This window comes from Oncorhynchus mykiss, chromosome 13, assembly GCF_013265735.2.
Source record: "Oncorhynchus mykiss isolate Arlee chromosome 13, USDA_OmykA_1.1, whole genome shotgun sequence".
NCBI lineage: Eukaryota > Metazoa > Chordata > Actinopteri > Salmoniformes > Salmonidae > Oncorhynchus > Oncorhynchus mykiss.
Window position 1 is genome coordinate 28,766,885 of NC_048577.1, and position 20,098 is coordinate 28,786,982.

At 40.6% G+C, this 20,098-nt stretch overlaps 2 protein-coding genes and 1 long non-coding RNA gene across 3 annotated transcripts; 1 reads left to right on the forward strand and 2 right to left on the reverse strand.

Annotated features, from left to right (window-relative positions):
• Positions 1-1,331: 1,331 nt before the first annotated feature.
• Positions 1,332-8,056, forward strand: LOC110485131 (zinc finger protein 501-like). Its single transcript, XM_036940704.1, has 2 exons — positions 1,332-1,903; positions 5,119-8,056. The coding sequence occupies exons 1-2, from the start codon at positions 1,561-1,563 to the stop codon at positions 6,156-6,158; spliced, it is 1,383 nt and encodes a 460-aa protein (XP_036796599.1). The 5' UTR covers positions 1,332-1,560; the 3' UTR covers positions 6,159-8,056.
• Positions 8,057-9,527: 1,471 nt separating this feature from the next.
• On the reverse strand, positions 9,528-11,533 carry LOC110487526. Its single transcript, XR_002468280.2, has 3 exons — positions 10,167-11,533; positions 10,023-10,080; positions 9,528-9,905 (listed from the first exon to the last, which is right to left on the reverse strand). It is a non-coding gene; the product is annotated as an uncharacterized LOC110487526 (long non-coding RNA).
• Positions 11,534-16,279: 4,746 nt separating this feature from the next.
• On the reverse strand, positions 16,280-19,244 carry LOC118938262 (zinc finger protein 436-like). Its single transcript, XM_036940707.1, has 2 exons — positions 18,640-19,244; positions 16,280-17,221 (listed from the first exon to the last, which is right to left on the reverse strand). Exons 1-2 carry the CDS (start codon positions 18,983-18,985, stop codon positions 16,620-16,622), a joined length of 948 nt encoding a protein of 315 aa, XP_036796602.1. The 5' UTR covers positions 18,986-19,244; the 3' UTR covers positions 16,280-16,619.
• Between the last annotated feature and the right edge of the window lie 854 nt (positions 19,245-20,098).

Here is a 20,098-nt window from a genome sequence, read left to right on the forward strand (position 1 = left end):
TCACGTTCCCGCACTGACTGGCTGTGTGGAGGCACATTGATTTAATGTTACGTTAGTCTACATGCTATACTATATATTTTTTTATATAGCTGTCGGCTATATTAGCCACGATTTACCATTCTTTGTGCAGCTTCAAATGTCGAACAAAGTTGGAAGTTGGTGCGCCTCCGTCTGTAATTTTCTTCCCAGATGTTTTGAAAGTTCCAATCCGTTTTTTGTTGATACAGCGTCGTCTTTATATCCGAAAATAATAATTACTTAATTACATCAAGTGTTCAAATGGAAAAACGTTTGAGTTAATTTTGTTCTGACACGGTCACTTTGCCCGCTGTTTATTACCACGTTGTGATGCAACCTTTTTTTAATAACCTTTTTTATATATTTACAAACAAAAATGACCCCCGTTTTTTCTCGAACCCGGGTCTCTAGTGACGCCTCTAGCACTGCGATGCAGTACCTTAGACTGCTGCACAACTCGGGTCTATAGTGACACCTCTAACACTGCGATACTGTGCCACCCGGGCATAACCTTTTTTAACCAATTCTGATGTTTGTTAAAAGTTGAATTTTGACATTATTACCGTTATATCAACACACTCCCAACACCCCCAACTATCAATCTCTTTGGCACCGTAGACATCTAGTGACCACTTGATTCCACGTGACCAAACATTCCTGAGGCTGTGACTCAAATAGTCACCTGTCCCTTTTAATAGCCGGGCAATGGCACACAAAGCAAATACATTTTGGGTATAAATTAAAGGAGCTACAATTATAATTTAATTAAAATGTTTAAATAAAATGTCCATAATATCTGCATTAATAGTGGAATGATCGTGTTTCACAATATTCCTAAACAAAAAAATGATCTCGATCTTCTATTGTGTTGTTGACTGTACGTTTGTTTATTCCATGTGTTGCAGTTGTAAATGAGAACTTATTCTAAACTGCCTACCTGGTTAAATAAAGGTGAAATAAATGTTTAAAAATAATACAAAAATGTAGGAGCAGTATAGACCTAGTCTGTTCATTATATACATCTACATGATGTATTGTTACACCATGTATGAGACCTACAGTAGCTAGCTACTTATTTAGATTTAGTATGACTTAATGAAACTGCCTTAAATGTGCTGTAGTAAACATTTGTTTATTCGCACTAATCAATCAACACGTTCTTGTCTTTGCATGTGTCAATATAATAGTATTATATAATTCAATCCATTTAAAATCATGTTTGTCTGAAAATAAAATATGATCCTCAACTGCGTTTCCTCTCCAGTCAGCAGACGGCGATGTGCTTCTTTCAGGCGATGCTGCCTGCTGTATAATCTAGTGGACGGTTCTTCAGAAACAGCTCGTCAACCACCTCGGTAGCTTGCTAGCCAACATAGCCGAAAGATTCAAGCTATTTATACGCTTTCGGTGTATATTAGGTACTGTGTTTTAGACACACTTCTGTTGTATCTACTTGTTAACCTATTTAATTTAATATTACGTTATTTTGTATTAGTCAGCTATAGTAGCTGGCTGGTTAAATTAGCACTAGCCTAGTCGCTAATGATAGCTAGCTACCTAACATCCCCGAACATGAGCTCCCTAAACTACTCTCCTCCTGTTAAAGAAGAGGAGATCTGCTGGACGGAGAAAGAAGCTCTGGGGCTGAACATTGTCGTGAAAGAGGAGAAGGCAGAGAAGGATGTCACAGTTAAACAAGAAGTAGAGGGTGATGCTGTTACAGAGGAAGACGCGTTCAGAGTGAAAGAGGAGGATGTTACAGTAAAAGAAGAGGAGGAAGAGAAAGACGAGGATGCAGTTTTTGGAGTGAAGAAGGAAGGGGAGATTACTGTCACATTGAAAAATGAAGATGAAGGGGTGGAGATAGGAGATCTGATTAAAACCAGTAAGTACCGCCTTAAATTTGTTTTTAACTTTGGATATTCGAAGTTGGCTCATCAATACCTCTTCAACGGAGGGCCCTAGGATGATGACTGATATGTCTAGAATCAGACGACGTAGAGAACAAGCTACCCCTTGTTTTCTCCGTTCTGTTTCCAAAAAGTGACTTAACATATATATTTGAGAAGGGTCTATCTGCTGACAGCAGACTGGGGTGCACGGCATGTTGTGATTTTCATGTAGTGATGATTCACTACGCACCGTGCCCCCCAATAGTGCCATGCGAGAGTTGGGTTGGCTACACCAAATATTATGGATATACTGACAAGATGTCTCTCCGTCCTAACGAGGGGAGTCGTTGTCCACAAAGCGGCACTGCGGGTTGTCTAGCTCCCACCTATCCTTTCTTTGGATTGGTGGATTCATCTTATTATTGTAATATATTGTTTATATTCTATGAGGGTTGTTGTCGTCAACCACCTGTATTCAATGGAGAGAGATGCTAAGCTACTAGCATGAATATGCATCGCGATCTGGAAACAACTCCTATAGTGTTTTTATCAAAGTTGTCGGTATATCACGTGTCTACATAACAACTTAAGAATTACGAAACTTCTGTTAGATCAAGTAAACCTCACGTAGCAAATAAGCCATTCATTTTGTTGTTGACCAAATTCGCCACTTTCCACAATGCGTTGACAATTGTTCTCACTTGGTTACAACCTACTGTAACTTACTGGCATGACCTAGAGAGATACAACCTACTGTAACCTACCGGCATGACCTAGAGAGATACAACCAATTGGATACAACCTACTGTGATTGCATGAGAAAATAATGGTACCAGTCAAAATTTAGCAAGCTTAGTGACCTCATGGTCGGAGATGTTAGCTAGCTAGGCTAATGCTAACTTAACCAGCCCGCTAGCTGACTAATAACAGCAACACCGTAAATATGAAATGAAATCGGATAACTAACTCGACGGTTGTGTTATCTAGAGGGAACTCATTAGCACGGTAGGCTCGGGCGCCTTCTTGCTGTGGGCTCAAAACAAAAGAGAAAATCATACCGGTTTGCTCCTTTCTTTTTAAAACCTTTTCGGTAGGGATGTTACATTTGATACCGACAGCTACGAGGCATGCGGCAAAATTGCTAAGCAGTATACTTCAAAGCAGTGTGCCGATGCCTGTAACACTTTATCAGCAGCACGTGATCAATGATTTCTGAAGCTTCATTTCAGAACAGAACAGTGCAGTCAACTGCAGACTAACTGATCTACAAATCACCTTGCATCATAAATAACTACTCATTATTATTTATAAATCAGTCAGCCAGTCACCATTTACCCAAAATGCAGCATGGACTTTGACGCTCTCGAACATGGCCAGTGGTTTAGTAGAAGGCATAAAAGCTATGCTGCTACGCGCTACGGTGTGGCACGTCATCTATAATAATTGTATAATTTGGCTGTTATAAATTCTGGAATTCTTAAAGCTTTGAGTAATAAAACAATTTTTGACACTATTGGTTGGAAAGCGTCAATGCTTCAGGAAGTTGTTCCCCATCACTACTTTTCAGCATTTTCTCTGTGAAGTAGACTACGGGAGTTTTGTATGTTTTTCCACCTTGGCTTACTGCTAGCGCGCTAGCTGACTGACATCTGGAATCTATCTATTTTGGATGTTGGGGATTTCCCCTGCCATCATTCTGTATGTATCTGCTCCTTTGATCTGCAGTCATGTTTTAGTTGGGTTCTAACTGGTCTCCGGTAGTTAGTGCTCCAGCTCGCTGACCATAGCTAGTTGGCTAAATAGCTGATGTCAGCTGGCCCCAAGCATACTTCCAAAGTTTTGGCAAAATGGCTTAAGAACAACAAAGTCAAGGTATTGGAGTTGCCATCACAAAGACCCAACCTCAATCCTATAGAAATTTTGTGGGCAGAACTGAAAGCAAGGAGGCCTACAAACATGACTCAGTTACACCAGCTCTGTCAGGAGGAATGGGACTAAATTCACCCAACTTTTATTGTGGGAAGCCTGTGGAAGGCTACCGGAAACGTTTGATCCAAGTTAAACAATTTAAAGGCAATGCTACCAAATACTAATTGAGTGTATGTAATTTTCTGACTCACTGGGAATGTGATGAAAGAAATAAAGCTGAATGTCAGGAATTGTGAATAACTGAGTTTAAATGTAGTTAGCTAAAGTGTATGTAAACTTCCGACTTCAACTGTAGGTACCGTTACTATGTTAAACACAGAGGCAGGTGTTTGACTGATGTGTGTGTGGTGTTAAAGGGGAAATCTGAAATTGATCAGCTGATCCAGGAAATCATTTTCTGAATGACAGTCAAATGACAAACATCACAACATGCAACAACAACCAAAGTGCTTCTTCATTCATTACGTCGGTAAAGACAGTAATGCCGTGATCTATGTTGGATCCAACATCCCTAACAAATTGATGTTTATAATGTGTTATTGTCTGCTTGATTTACAGTAGGGTCTCGTTAGACTGTTTGGACACAGAGATATTTAGCTCATAATGTGTAGAGAACTGTTCCTTGATGGATAGGCTATTGTACAACACACAGAGCTATTTTCCTTTATTCAGGACATTTAGAATGACAACACATTACAGAGTTGTGGGATTATTCACAACATTATCTGGTGATCAGATTATGAAATGTCATGACAAAGACATTTTAGTTTCCATGTTTTACCTGAAATATTAAATGCTATATAGTCATGGTCTATGTTGTTGTTAGGTGAAGTTATGGGTCCTACCGTATTTCTATGGTATTGGTATAACGAGGCAGATATACTACATCCATATCTATTGGTTTCCTCATTAGCATGGAGGAGTTTCTGCAAACAAATTGTGTGGGCATCGCCCTCGTGTGCCAATTTGATCAAACACAGAAAGGGGCATATATTGGGGACCAAAAGTTATCTGGCACACCACTTAGGATTTCAACAACTTTAACTTTTTTCTAGCCTACAATCATCGATTTTACTACTAATGTAAAGGGATACAAAATATGACTATATGACAAATATATTGTTGCTCACTTGCCTGTCTTCAGACAATTGTCAAATAATTTAACAGACGTCAATTGTTGTACAACTTCATGGGTACGCTCTGGGCATCACTTTTTACCTCAGTGGATTTCTGTTGCTGTAGGCCTTTAACCATCTGTCTGACTTTGTTGTTCACACAGGAGAGAGACGGGACTATTGTGGATCCTCTGGGGAGCCTCAACAACATCACGATGCAGAGCAGAGTCTCTCCACATCAAAACATCTCAAGAAACACCTGCAAAGATCCACAGGGAAGAAATCTCACTGCTGCTCTGACTGTGGGAAGAGTTACTCAAGATCCGATTCACTTAAACTACACCAGAGAATTCACACAGGTGATAAATCTCACTGCTGCTCTGATTGTGGGAAATGTTGCAAATCTTCATCAGAACTTAAAATACATCTGAGAAATCACACAGGAGAAAAACCTTACTGCTGCTCTGACTGTGGGAAATGTTTCTCAAGATCAGATTCACTAAAACTGCACCAGAGAATTCACACAGGTGATAAATCTCACTGTTGCTCTGATTGTGGGAAATGTTGCAAATCTTCATCAGAACTTATTATACATCTGAGAAATCACACTGGAGAGAAACCTTACTGCTGCTCTGACTGCGGGAAATGTTTCTCAAGATCAGATTCACTAAAAGTTCACCTGAGAATACACACTGGAGAGAAATCTCACTGCTGCTCTGAATGTGGGAAGAGATTCAACTCTTCAGTAGACCTTAAAATGCATCAAAGAATTCACACAGGAGAGAAACCTTTTGGCTGCGATCACTGTGGGAATAGTTTTACTCAGCAAAGCAACCTAAAATCACATCAGAGAATACACACAGGAGAGAAACCTTATGGCTGTGCTCAATGTGGAAAGCGTTTTTCTCAGCAAAGCAACCTGAAATCACACCAGAGAATACACACTGGGGAGAAACCTTATGGCTGTGATCAATGTGGGAAGAGTTTTACTTTGTCAAGCTGCCTGATAGTGCACCAGAGAACACACACTGGAGAGAAACCTTTTAGCTGTGATCAATGTGGGAAATGTTTTGTTACATCTGGCAATCTGATTGTACACCAGAGAACACACACAGGAGAGAAACCTTATAGCTGTAATCAATGTGGGAAGAGTTTTACTCAGTCAAGCAGCCTAATAGTGCATGAGAGAACACACACACAGTAGAGAAGCTTCACCACTGTTCAGATTGTGGGAAAAGCCTTTCAACATCAAACACTTTGAAGCTGCACCAGAGAACACACACAGGAGAAAAATCTAATAGCTGTAATCAATATGTGAATGGTGAATGAATGAATCCCACCTAGTAAAATGTTGTTTTTTCAATGACTTGAAAACAACTTAATTTCAACGTACTTGCAGCCTATACACATGGACACAGTATAATAAATTGGTCTAAATCAATTTTATTAACAATCCTACATCACTCCAGTATTTCTTGACAACATTTAAATGCTAATGGTCTTTATTCCACTACTGAAGAAGCATGACTCAAATCACCTCATATTTCAAACATCCAGCCTGACAAAATATACATGTTTTATTATTCCATGCATCACCACTAAGTGAATTATTGCCAATACATATTAACAAAGGGGTGAACATTTGGTGTTCATATTTACATTTAGTAATCATAATTATTTATACACCAACTGACAATTTGAGTACAATTATATTGACATTGTTATCCTGCTTTTATAATATCATTCTCAGATGTGCCAACCCAAATGTACTAGAGCATGACATTGGGGACTGGGCCCAGATCCAACAACATGCCTATCTAGTGAACCCTGAAAAGAGAGAGAAGCTCCACGGTGAGGTGGAAAGTTACTACGGATATTGCAGGAGTTTCCTCTTGAAATCAGATATGTCCGTGGTAAGGACAACTTGGTTGTTGATTGTCTTCAGGGGGGTGTAGTCGATCACAATTGATTTTGACTGCAAGTTTTTCCGTATTGGAGATGATTTTTGTTTGAGCTCGTTCCAAGGGGACGAGAGTTCTAGAAGCTAGTGAGTTTTAGGAAGAGGAGAGTTCTAGAAGACAGTGGAGTTTTTTTTCAAAATTAGCTTTAGGATTCTATAGAAAGAAAAAGGTCAGAAATAATACTATAGTATATTATTATTTAGAAATACATTTGATTGTTTTTAATTGTTGACAGCCAGTAGACACCATGTTAATATTGTAGAATGTGAAGCATTGTAGTTGATTATAATGTGAAATGGAAGTGTTGGTGGTGTGCAAACCTTTCCATCAAAAATGTAGGATATATTTGTTATTGTCTTAAGGGGAATGTGTTACTGGCTTTGGTTTTTCCATTTATGTTTTGAGGTTGGACTTTAGCGCGTTAGCACATTTCGCTCATTAGCACGTATAGCTTGTTAGCACGTAGGGCGCACTGATTGGTGTCACCTCGTTAGTCAGTATGTGTTACACCAGTTCTTTTGTTTGCCTCTTCTTGGGCAGATTTAATGGGTCTCATGGTGGGGGACTTTTATGTCCCAGTTGTTATTACTAGTCAACTTTCAGTGGACACTGATAGCAAAAATTGCAAGATTATGTTATAATACTTTTATTGCATCAAATGGTTGTTTTATGCAACAGAATAGAGGGTTCTTATAACTATTGTGTCTGTGTGTTCTACTGAGGATGGGCCTCTGGGAGAAAACACTGACAGGAGATTTACAATGTATTTTGGGTGATAAATCCTAAAGAGACCACATTCCAGAGCATGAGTTAATATTCTATATGGTACCAGGGAGAGATGACCCCAGGGCCAGACCCCTGGTCTCTACACAAAGACTACTGTTTTTATAGCAGATACTGTCTGCTGAGAATTATAACTCTTTCATACAAATCTTAACCTTGTGACCCGTTCTATACATCTGTTGTTCATGTAGGTTGAGAGGGGTGTTTCTTGGCTATAAAAGACCTTTGTACTTTCATCTGGGGGTGATTCGTCAACCAGCCATCATTATCGCAGAGCACTCAATTGATTCACTTTATACGTGTGCGTTGTATTGCCCTGCTCCCATATTAAGTGAATAAAGATTTAGTTTAAGAATAACTCTGACTTGTGTGATAAGTTTGTCTCAATTGATTTTAAAGAAATGAACAACCACATTTCGCGATGGGGATGTGAATCTTCACTTGGTGACTCACGACCTGGTAAATGACTCCTGATGGTAAATTATCGACGAGGGATCCCTCTAATTTGGTGTCCCAGAGAGACACTTCGGGAACGGAGCAAATGGACCCACCTTTGACCTGAGAGGCAGCGAGCAGAGTGGATACCACATCTCAAGCGTAGTTTAAAAAAAAAGAAAGGTGAGCGAAACAAGTGGAGTTTTTAGAAAAGCCTCGTAGGCTCTTGTCATGAGAATTTTCTCCCGATGTTCTAACCGAACTATTTTATAGCTTTGACCAATTCACCCGAGGTTGTAAATCCCGGATTCAAAATAAGAATTAGGCAAAGTCTCAGATACTGCAAAATGTTAATTCTTTATTCAGAGAGCTCTGAAGTCAAAAATACAAACAGTCATATTATAACACACATTTATATGTTTAAAGTAATGACTAAGGACTCCACCCTGAAATCATATAATTGTATGAAATGTGATAGTCATAATTCCATAATGTGTGTGACTAGACCATAGTGTCACTATGAGGTAATGTGAGAGTTGAGACAAGAAAGGACAACAGGAAAGAGGCCCCTTCAAAGATCCCTCTAATCTAGGGAGGAGAGGAACGGCTAGAAACTGCCAGGCTGGTAGAAAAGTGATTAACTGTGTGTGTTAATCTTGTGCGTCCCGTCCACAAGATTACACGTCACAGTGGCAGAATCACATTAAAGACGCACATCGCCATCTGCTGACTGGAGTTGGTTTCGCAGCTGAGAAAATACTTTCAGACAAAAAGCTAAAAAGCGACTGCCCCTAAAAACCAACGACTCCCTTCGAAAACGGGCGATGTGGCATCAGAAAGATTTATTATAGTGTAAAAATGTACAACAAAGTGTAGCTAAATATAATAACTTTGGTCATGCCCACTCAGCAGGTAACGTCAAATTATGGCCGATATAAAATAGTAATCCCAAATCGGGCTGTGTATAACTATGTAAATGTCTCTCAGACAAGGTGACTTTTATCAATATACACTCTAAAAGTAAAGGTTCCTGGAGTATCCTTTAGGGGTTCTTAAAATTGAAACTGTGGGGGAACCCCTAAAAGTTATTTGAAGAACCTTCTGTGGGAACCCCGATAAGATCTTTGAAGAACCCCGTATAATGGTTCCTCAAAGAACCTTTTGGGGTTCATTTTTTAAACTCCCTGTCCCCCCTCCTCCCTCCATTATAAAAACATATTTTAATAATAACAATATTGATTTAAATAATTCATTGTTTTTTTAGTGGCACCACAAATGTGAATTAATATTTACAAAACACATTACAAAATTGCAACATTTCTGCAGACATGTCAGACCATAATAAATAATACATTTATTTTGTATAGTGCTTTTCATGACATTTAAAACCAATATAAATGATGATGTACAATAAAAACAACATACATTAAAAATGAATCATAGGTAAACTAACAATATTGTAGACTTGATGCTAAATACAGATTTTTCAGCTTTAGTGTGTATATCATATTCACTTAGTTATGTTAGGAAGTTTTCCATCTTTATGACCGGCTCTGGTAACTTCACCCCAACTTCTCTTCTCCCCAGAACACAGTAACTTAACATAAGTGTTTTCTGACATTTTGGGGAAATTTAAGAGAAAATAAAAAATTCAGCCCTAGCAGAGCCCCAAGTCCCATGAGGACGTCCTCGAGGGCGAGGATGTTCTCCCCATCAAAGGCCAGCGGGATTTCACTCTCATGGTGAAATGGATTTCCGCCGAGCGGTGAAATCTGTGTCAACAAAAGTAAGGAAAGATTAATACACATACAATTACAAAGAACATAAAAAATGTTCAGCTGTAGTTTTATTTAAGCATGAAGAAACATATAATTTGTGCAAAGGCATACCTTGGGTCCTCTTTGAAGAGGTTGGGCAAGAGTAAAATCGCTGCTGTGGTCTCCAGTCCTAGTAAAGTAAAGCAATGATCTTACTACATTTGCTCATTTTATTACAAAATACATTAGAGAAAGGGAAGGAATAAGAGCAAATACCTCTTCTGTATTGTCCTTCAGGGACTGTCAAAATAGCAGGACGATGTCCTCACCCCTGCCTCGCCTCTATACCTCTGAGGGTCCTTGAATTCTCTTTTTGTCTATATCCATTCCATGGACTTGATTAATTTCTGAGAAGATCTGAAAAGATAATTTGCACACATTTGTATGCTAATATATGTCAGTTAGTATTGACTGCTATGTAGGTTAAATGTACACTTCAAATGCAGCTGTCCTACAACATATCTGTTCCTTCTTCTTCTTGATCCCAGTTGCATTGTGTCCATGTTCTGTCCTATAAGAATTTCAAAGGACGAGAAAATGTGCCAAAGAATAGTCTTAAAAGCATTAATATATATATAAAATAAATATTGAAAGATAAATGGCATCGACATACAATGTAATGCAAAATAGAAGAACATATTGGAGAAAGCATTAGCCAATACAGTACTGCCATACTGTAACAGTACTGCCATACAGTAACAGTACTGCCATACAGGCCTAATATCACATTTCAAGATATCTTTGTACACAAATTGTTCAATATTTCATCAGGCTGACTTTAAAGACTATACGCAACATTTTCCTGAAGGGCATTTATACAGAAGAGGTAGTCCAGAAAATGTATTAACACCATCATGCATTTGAATCCCATCTACAGCTTTCATCTAAGCTATTCATTTCCTTCAACAAGGGGGCAGACATGTAACATTTCCAAAATGGGATAGTATTGTACATGTAATGTTTCCGAAATGGGATAGTATTGTCCATGTAACATTTCCAAAATGGGATAGTATTGTACATGTAACGTTTCCAAAATGGGATAGTATTGTCTATGTAACCTTATGCCCCCTTGTGAGTTAATAGTATTACATGCTGTAGCAGGCTATATAAAGAGGAAGACCTCCACTAACGATTCAGTTCGTTGTAACATCTTGTCTGGACAGGTCACCGTTCTTAGTTAGTTAGTTAACAAAGTCCAGCAACAACGGAGGTTCCTCGATGAACCCACCTTCTAACAAGTTCTTTGAAGAACCTTTTGGGGCTGTTTTTCATTGACCAACAACCCTACGGTTCTTAAAGGGATCTGAGAACAATTCCAGTTGAACCCTTCATTTTTAGAGTTGTAGTCGGCTCTATTTACTCTCAGATTCAAACATGATGATTAGCATCAACGATCAAGTCAGCTGCTGCTGCTCCAATACAGTATGAGGTGAGACGGTGAACTGCTGTTGAACTGGGCAGTCAGCTGCTGCTGCTCCAATACAGTATGAGGTGAGACAGTGAACTGCTGTTGAACTGGGCAGTCAGCTGCTGCTGCTCCAATGCAGTATGAGGTGAGACGGTGAACTGACGTTGAACCGGGCAGTCAGCTGCTGCTCCAATACAGTATGAGGTGAGACGGTGAACTGCTGTTGAACTGGGCAGTCAGCTGCTGCTGCTCCAATACAGTATGAGGTGAGACGGTGAACTGCTGTTGAACTGGGCAGTCAGCTGCTGCTGCTCCAATGCAGTATGAGGTGAGACGGTGAACTGACGTTGAACCGGGCAGTCAGCTGCTGCTGCTCCAATACAGTATGAGGTGAGACGTTGAACTGATGTTGAACTGGGCAGTCAGCTGCTGCTGCTCCAATACAGTATGAGGTGAGACGGTGAACTGATGTTGAACTGGGCAGTCAGCTGCTGCTGCTCCAATACAGTATGAGGTGAGACGGTGAACTGATGTTGAACCGGGCAGTCAGCTGCTGCTGCTCCAATACAGTATGAGGTGAGACGGTGAACTGACGTTGAACCGGGCAGTCAGCTGCTGCTGCTCCAATACAGTATGAGGTGAGACGGTGAACTGACGTTGAACCGGGCAGTCAGCTGCTGCTGCTCCAATACAGTATGAGGTGAGACGGTGAAGTGACGTTGAACCGGGCAGTCAGCTGCTGCTGCTCCAATACAGTATGAGGTGAGACGGTGAACTGACGTTGAACCGGGCAGTCAGCTGCTGCTGCTCCAATACAGTATGAGGTGAGACGGTGAAGTGACGTTGAACCGGGCAGTCAGCTGCTGCTCCAATACAGTATGAGGTGAGACGGTGAAGTGACGTTGAACCGGGCAGTCAGCTGCTGCTGCTCCAATACAGTATGAGGTGAGACGGTGAACTGACGTTGAACCGGGCAGTCAGCTGCTGCTCCAATACAGTATGAGGTGAGACGGTGAAGTGACGTTGAACCGGGCAGTCAGCTGCTGCTGCTCCAATACAGTATGAGGTGAGACGGTGAACTGACGTTGAACCGGGCAGTCAGCTGCTGCTCCAATACAGTATGAGGTGAGACGGTGAAGTGACGTTGAACCGGGCAGTCAGCTGCTGCTGCTCCAATACAGTATGAGGTGAGGCGGTGAACTGATGTTGAATCATAATGATTAAGTTAATTAAAATTAATTTGTGAAACTGTTAAAAAATAGTATATGGCATATTAAATATATTACTCTATTGTTATCATATATAAACAACATGGAATATTGTACATCATATTAGCATCAACATACATTATTGTTTCATTCAATTTCACATAAAGGATATTTCATATTTTCAAGGTCAAACGTCAGAACCCATCACGTGCTATGTAAAAGAGACAGAACAATGCACAATGGTCAATGCTATCTGGGATCCTTGGGACATCCCTACCCTAAACCCCTATCGTAACCATTTTAAATGTCAACTTCAACGGGCTAGGGACGTCCCAAGGATCTATCTCTACCTGAAAATACATGATCTAAGTGATTGATAGTTGGTATTCAGCAGTCATAAAGCCTAAATTACTTTAATGAACTACTTTAATAAACTACTCTTTGTTATTACCCGAGCCATTGCCTGTTCACCCCGGGTATCATCCAGAAGGCGAAATCAGTACAGGTGCATCAAAGCTGGGACCGAGAGACAGAAGCTGTTTTTCAATCTCAAGACCATCAGACTGTTAAATAGCCATTGCTAACACAGAGAGGCTGCTGCCTACATACACAGACTTGAAATCATTGGCCACTTTAAGGAATAGAACACTAGTCACTTTAATAATGTTCACATACTCATTTCATATGTAAAGTGGGGCAAAAAAGTATTTAGTCAGCCACCAATTGTGCAAGTTCTCCCACTTAAAAAGATGAGAGGCCTGTAATGTTCATCATAGGTACACTTCAACTATGACAGACAAAATGAGAAAAGAAAATCCAGAAAATCACATTGTAGGATTTTTAATGAATTTATTTGCAAATGATGGTGGAAAATAAGTATTTGGTCAATAACAAAAGTTTATCTCAATACTTTGTTATATACCCTTTGTTGGCAATGAAAGAGGTCAAACGTTTTCTGTAAGTCTTCACCAGGTTTTCACACACTGTTGCTGGTATTTTGGCCCATTCCTGCATGCAGATCTCCTCTAGAGCAGCGATGTTTTGGGGCTGTTGCTGGGCAACACGGACTTTCAACTCCCTCCAAAGATTTTCTATGGGGTTGAGATCTGGAGACTGGCTAGGCCACTCCAGGACCTTGAAATGCTTCTTATGAAGCCACTCCTTTGTTGCCTGGGCGATGTGTTTGGGATCATTGTCATGCTGGAAGACCCCGCCACGTTTAATCTTCAATGCCCTTGCTGATGGAAGGAGGTTTTCACTCAAAATCTCACAATACAAGGCAGCAGGCAGCAGCTACTCTTCCTGGGGTTTATTATGGATCCCCATTGGTTCCTGCCAAGGCAGCAGCTACTCTTCCTGGGGTTTACTATGGATCCCCATTAGTTCCTGCCAAGGCAGCAGCTACTCTTCCTGGGGTTTACTATGGATCCCCATTAGTTCCTGCCAAGGCAGCAGCTACTCTTCCTTGGGTTTTTTACGGATCCCCAGTAGTTCCTGCCAAGGCAGCAGCTACACTTCCTGGGGGTTTATTATGGATCCCCAGTAGTTCCTGCCAAGGCAGCAGCTACTCTTCCTGGGGTTTACTATGGATCCCCATTAGTTCCTGCCAAGGCAGCAGCTACACTTCCTGGGGTTTATTATGGATCCCGAGTAGTTCCTGCCAAGGCAGCAGCTACTCTTCCTGGGGTTTACTATGGATCCCCATTAGTTCCTGCCAAGGCAGCAACTACTCTTCCTTGGGTTTTTTACGGATCCCCAGTAGTTCCTGCCAAGGCAGCAGCTACACTTCCTGGGGGTTTATTATGGATCCCCAGTAGTTCCTGCCAAGGCAGCAGCTACTCTTCCTGGGGTTTACTATGGATCCCCATTAGTTCCTGCCAAGGCAGCAGCTACTCTTCCTTGGGTTTTTTACGGATCCCCAGTAGTTCCTGCCAAGGCAGCAGCTACACTTCCTGGGGGTTTATTATGGATCCCCAGTAGTTCCTGCCAAGGCAGCAGCTACTCTTCCTGGGGTTTACTATGGATCCCCATTAGTTCCTGCCAAGGCAGCAGCTACACTTCCTGGGGTTTATTATGGATCCCGAGTAGTTCCTGCCAAGGCAGCAGCTGCTCTTCCTGGGGTTTATTATGGATCCCAATTAGCTCCTGCCAAGGCAGCAGCTACTCTTCCTGGGGTTTATTATGGATCCCCATTAGTTCCTGCCAAGGCAGCAGCTACTCTTCCTGGGGTTTATTATGGATCCCCATTAGTTCCTGCCAAGGCAGCAGCTACTCTTCCTGGGGTTTATTATGGATCCCCATTAGTTCCTGCCAAGGCAGCAGCTACTCTTCCTGGGGTTTATTATGGATCCCCATTAGTTCCTACCAAGGAAGCAGCTACTCTTCCTGGGGGTTAATTATGGATTCATTATTGTGGAAAAACAAACATCTAATTTCAGTACCAGCGTATTATTATTATTTTCTTGTACTTTTACCCCTTTTTCGTGAAATACAATTGCAACTCCCCTACGGACTAGGGGGAGAGGCGAAGGTCGAGAGCCATGCATCCTCTGAAACACGACCCTGCCTAGCCTCACTGTACTTCTTGACTCACTGCTCGCTTAACCTGGAAGCGTGTTGGAGGAAACACTGTCCAGCCGGCAACCGAAGTCAGCATGCATGCATGCGTCCGGCCGCCACAAGGAGTTGCTAGAGCGCGATGGGACAAGGATGTCCCGTTCGGCCAAACCCTCCCCTTGCCTGGACGATGCTGGGCCAATTGTGCGCCGCCCTATGAGACTCCCGATCACAGCCGGTTGTGATACAGCCTGGATTAGAACCAGGGACTGTAGTTACGCCTCTAGTGACGCCAATGACAAGCATACCCATAAAATGATGCAGCCTCCACCATGCTTGAAAATATGAAGAGTGGTAGTCAGTGATGTGTTGGATTTGCCCCAAACATAATGCTTTGTATTCAGGATATAAAGTTAATTTCTTTGCCGATTCTTTTTGCAGTATTACTTTAGTGCCAACAGCCTCTCTATTCTCTCATGTGATTTCAGGTCCTCTGACTGGGAATGTGTGTTGCAGTTTTACTTTAGTGCCTCATTGCAAACAGGATGCATGATTGGGAATTTATTTTTTTCTTCTGTACAGGCGTCCTTCTTTTCACTCTGTCATTTAGGTTAGTATTGTGGAGTAACTACAATGTTGATCCATCCTCAGTTTTCTCCTGTCACAACCATTAAACACTAACTATTTTAAAGTCACCATTGGCCTCATGGTGAAATCCCTGAGCGGTTTCCTTCGTCTCCAGAAACTGAGTTAGGAAGGATGCCTGTATCTTTGTAGTGACTGGGTGTATTGATACACCATCCAAAGTGTAATTAATAACTCCACAATGCTCAAAGGGATGTTCAATGTCTGCTTTTTTTTTCTTTCTTCCTATCTACCAATTGGTGCCCTACTTTGCGAGGCGTTGAAAAACCTCCATGGTCTTAGTGGTTGAATCTGTGTTTGAAATTCACTGCTCGATTGAGGGGCATTACAGATAATTGTATGTATGGGGTAGAGATGAGGTATGCATTCAGAAATCATAGTAAACACTATTATTGCACACAGAGTGAGTCCATGCAACTTATCATGTGACTTTTTAAGCAAAATCTTTACTCCTGAACTTAATTAGGCTTTTAATGACATTTGTAAACATTTCCAAAAACGTAATTCCACTTTGACATTATGGGGTATTGAATCCAATTTCAATTCAGGCTGTAACACAACAAAATGTGGGGCAGGTCAAGGGGCGTGAATACTTTCTGAAGGCACTGCATATATAACCCCCCCCCCACCCAGCAATCTAATAGCATCAGTAAAATCTGTTGAAATAAAACCACAGATAAATAAACCGAACATAGTACAATTAAACAATACATAGATCAGAAATAGTTACACATTATAGAGATCCATTCATGGATGTACAGGTCTGTTGGATAAACGTTCAGAAATGTCCGCTGCTGATTTTTTTCCAGGTGTCCCTGGCCCTGTGAATATTGGCCGTGGACAAATTCTCAGTCAAAAACATAAGTCAGAACACAGCCTCTCTATTCTCTCGTGTGATTTCAGATCCTCTGACTGGGAAAATGTCTTTTCACAATGCGAGCAGTGGTATGTCTTCTCCTCCTGTGTATTAGTATGTTGGAAAGGCTTTTCTCCAGTGTGTTTTCTCTCATGCTTTTTCAAACTCCCTGACCACCTAAAACTCTTTTCACACTGGGAACATTGAAAAGGCTTTTCTCCTGTGTGTATTCTCTCATGCGTTTTCAGGCTCACTAACCACCTAAAACTCTTTCCACAGTGAGAACAGTGATAAGGCTTCTCTCCAGTGTGTATTCTCTCATGCTTTTTCAGGACCCATAACCACCTAAAACTCTTTCCACAGTGGGAGCAGTGATAAGGCTTCTCTCCTGTGTGTGTTCTCTCATGCCCAACCAGGGCCCCTAACTGAGTAAAATTCTTTCCACAGTGGGAACAGTGGTAGGGCTTTTCTCCTGTATGTATTCTCTCATGCATTTTCAGGCTCCCTAACCACCTAAAACTCTTTCCACAGTGGGAGCAGTGGTGTTGGTTAGGCGTTTCCGGGTCTGTTTCCTCTGAGGAACTCTTCCCGCTGTCTCCTGCCAAAGACAGATTATTTAGTTAAACAGAGAGACCTGAATGACACCTGCATTAAATAAAATTGTCTTCCTATGAAGTTTAATCTAGACTAGATCCCTCAGTAACCTGAGGTCAGTTTTCACAACATTACATCATTAAAAATAAACTTGGTGACAGTGAGATTTAAAAACAAATTATGTAGAGCTCCAAATTTAATTTCTCAGGGAATGTCTTGATGTCATAATAAGAGCTCTATAATACTAGATAATGTCATGTTTATAGACTGAACAGAGCTCTATAATAATAGATAATGTCATGTTTTAGGCTGAGCAGAGCTCTATAATAATAGATAATGTCATGTTTATAGGCTGAGCAGAGCTCTATAATAATAGATAATGTCATGCTTATAGGCTGAGCAGAGCTCTATAATAATAGATAATGTCATGTTTATAGGCTGAGCAGAGCTCTATAATAATAGATAATGTCATGTTAATAGACTGAGCTCTATTATCGATCTATAGCTTGACAACATTCAGCTGTTTTCGTGATATGTATTATCTAACACTTACAATTTCTTTCCTTTTTGGTTACTAAACAGTTATATCAACATTTAGCAACTAAGTTAAACTAGCAACATTAGCAAACCCGTTAGCTATATTTCAGAGGTTAAAAGTTGTATATTAAATGTGTCACAGTCGAATTTTACAATATACAGAATGTAGCACAAAATGTGTACATATTACTTTTTTTGAAATCTCTCATAACCAACTTAACTAAAACCTAACTTAACTTACATTGAATGGCAATAAAAATCGGTGGTCAGCTAGCTAGGAGGGTGTATGTAGTCGTAGTTAATATTATTTTTGTTTCTTGTTGACTATTTTAATTGAAAGCTATCACACTAAGGTAGTTATGTTGGATAAATAAAACACATAAGAAGCCGTATGCATCTTACATTAAAGAGCCAATGCAGCCGTTTAAAAAAAATCTCAACATCAAATCCTTTCTGGGTAATGATGAAGTAGCTTCCTGGTTTTGTTTCAGAGATGTCAACTGTCTGGGTGTTCACTCCCCTCACAGGTTATTATAGCAACACACATCACCCCCCACGGGTTACTATAGCAACACACATCACCCCCCACGGGTTACTACAGCAACATACATCACCCCCCACGGGTTACTATAGCAACACACATCGCATGTCATTTATATCTTGTTTGTCAATTCTGAGTGACATTAAAGTTGTGAATTTTCGAATCCATTGTTAAGGTTTTGTTGGTGACCCGCTCTTTGGTGGTATACACATCTTACAGTGTAGTTATCAATTCCTACATTAAATAATAACATATTCAAGCATAAATATTCAGTAGAATGTTGCTTTAAAACCACCCATCAGTTCAACAATAGTTTGTGCTCCTGTTTTTAAGACAGTACTTACTGGTGTTAATCAGATCGCCCGTCTCCTCCTCCTGTTCATGTTCTTCCTTCTCCTCCTTCAATGTGACAGTTATCTCTCCCTCCTTCACTCCAAAAATTGCATCCTCCTCTTTCTCCTCTTCTTTTACTGTAACATCCTCCTCCTCTTTCACTCTGAACGAGTCTTCCTCTTCTTTCACTGTAACGTCTTTCTCTTCTTCTTTCACTGTAACAGCCTCACCCTCTACCTCTTGTTTTACTGTGACATCCTCCTCCTCTTTCACGACAATGTTCAGCCCCAGAGCTTCTTTCTCCGTCCAGAAGACCTCTTCTTCTTTAACAGGAGGGGAAAAGTTTAGGGAGCTCATAGTCGGGGATGTTAGCTAGCTAGCATTAGCGACTAGCCTAGCGCTATGCAAATGTAAAACATCTGCCTGACTAACAGCATAAATATGAAAATAAATGGGGCAAATAGCTATAAAACAGAAGTATGTTTAAAAAAACATAGGCAAATATAAACTGAAACAGTCTAAAAAGCTTGAATGTTTAGGCTATGTCGCCTAGCAAGCTACTGAAGTGACTGACTCGCTTTTGTTGTTGAAGTGTCCTGTCCACTAGATTATACGTCACACTGGCAGCGTCGTCATCAGCTGACTGGAGTGGGTAACGCGGTATAAGGAAATGTTATTTTATTTTCTGACAAAAAAGGGTGTTTTTAAAATGTATTTAATTAAATAATAATATTATATTGATACGTCCAAAGGAAAGCATTGATTAGTGAAGATGTGTAATAAATGAGAATTTAAACCTTACATCTAACGCTGCATTTAATGCAATGTCATATTCATTCAGTCAAACAAACGCTCTGCTACCTAGTTTAACATTGATCTACGTTCTATGAAAGTTGGAGACTTTCAGAATAGCTAGAGGAAAACAAAGCTAACTGCATCCCCAGGCTCTGGTATATCAACAGACTGCATACAAAGAGGCACTGAACACAAGTTATACTTTACCAATCTCATTGCAAATGGTGACCGGAACCCCATAATTATATGTTCTGCATTAAAGAAATTAGTTCAACCACTCGCTAACTCCTCCTTTACCCACTCCATTGAATTTGTACCATTTTTCATGCATTTTTTAAATCCCCAAATCTGAAATAAAGAGCATTTACATCACTGTACAATCTACCCCTTGATTCAGACCTGCCCCCCTGCTTCATACTGAGCCTCCCAGCTGCAGTTTCACCACATTCTCATTGACAACCCCAACATCTGTCTCTGAAATGGTCCATAATATGAGGTCAACTACCTGCCCCTTGAACCCTGTTCCCACAGGACTCATACAATCATAAATCACTTTCTTAATTCAGGCACTGTGCCTAATTCCCTTAAAACTGCCTCCATCAAACCAACATGAACCCTTCTAGTCTGGCTAGATACTACAGAACTACCTCTCTAACAACAATCTGCATGAACCCT

What these genes read in the sequence shown, in the direction of transcription:
- LOC110485131 (XM_036940704.1), top strand. Translation starts at nt 1,561, where the DNA reads ATGATAGCTAGCTACCTAACATCCCCGAACATGAGCTCCCTAAACTAC. An exon ending in AGGAGATCTGATTAAAACCA is followed by an intron (nt 1,904 to 5,118) that starts GTAAGTACCGCC and finishes TTGTTCACACAG; the next exon opens with GAGAGAGACGGGACTATTGT.
- LOC118938262 (XM_036940707.1), bottom strand. Translation starts at nt 18,985, where the DNA reads ATGAGCTCCCTAAACTTTTCCCCTCCTGTTAAAGAAGAAGAGGTCTTC. An exon ending in GGGCGATCTGATTAACACCA is followed by an intron (nt 17,222 to 18,639) that starts GTAAGTACTGTC and finishes TGTCTTTGGCAG; the next exon opens with GAGACAGCGGGAAGAGTTCC.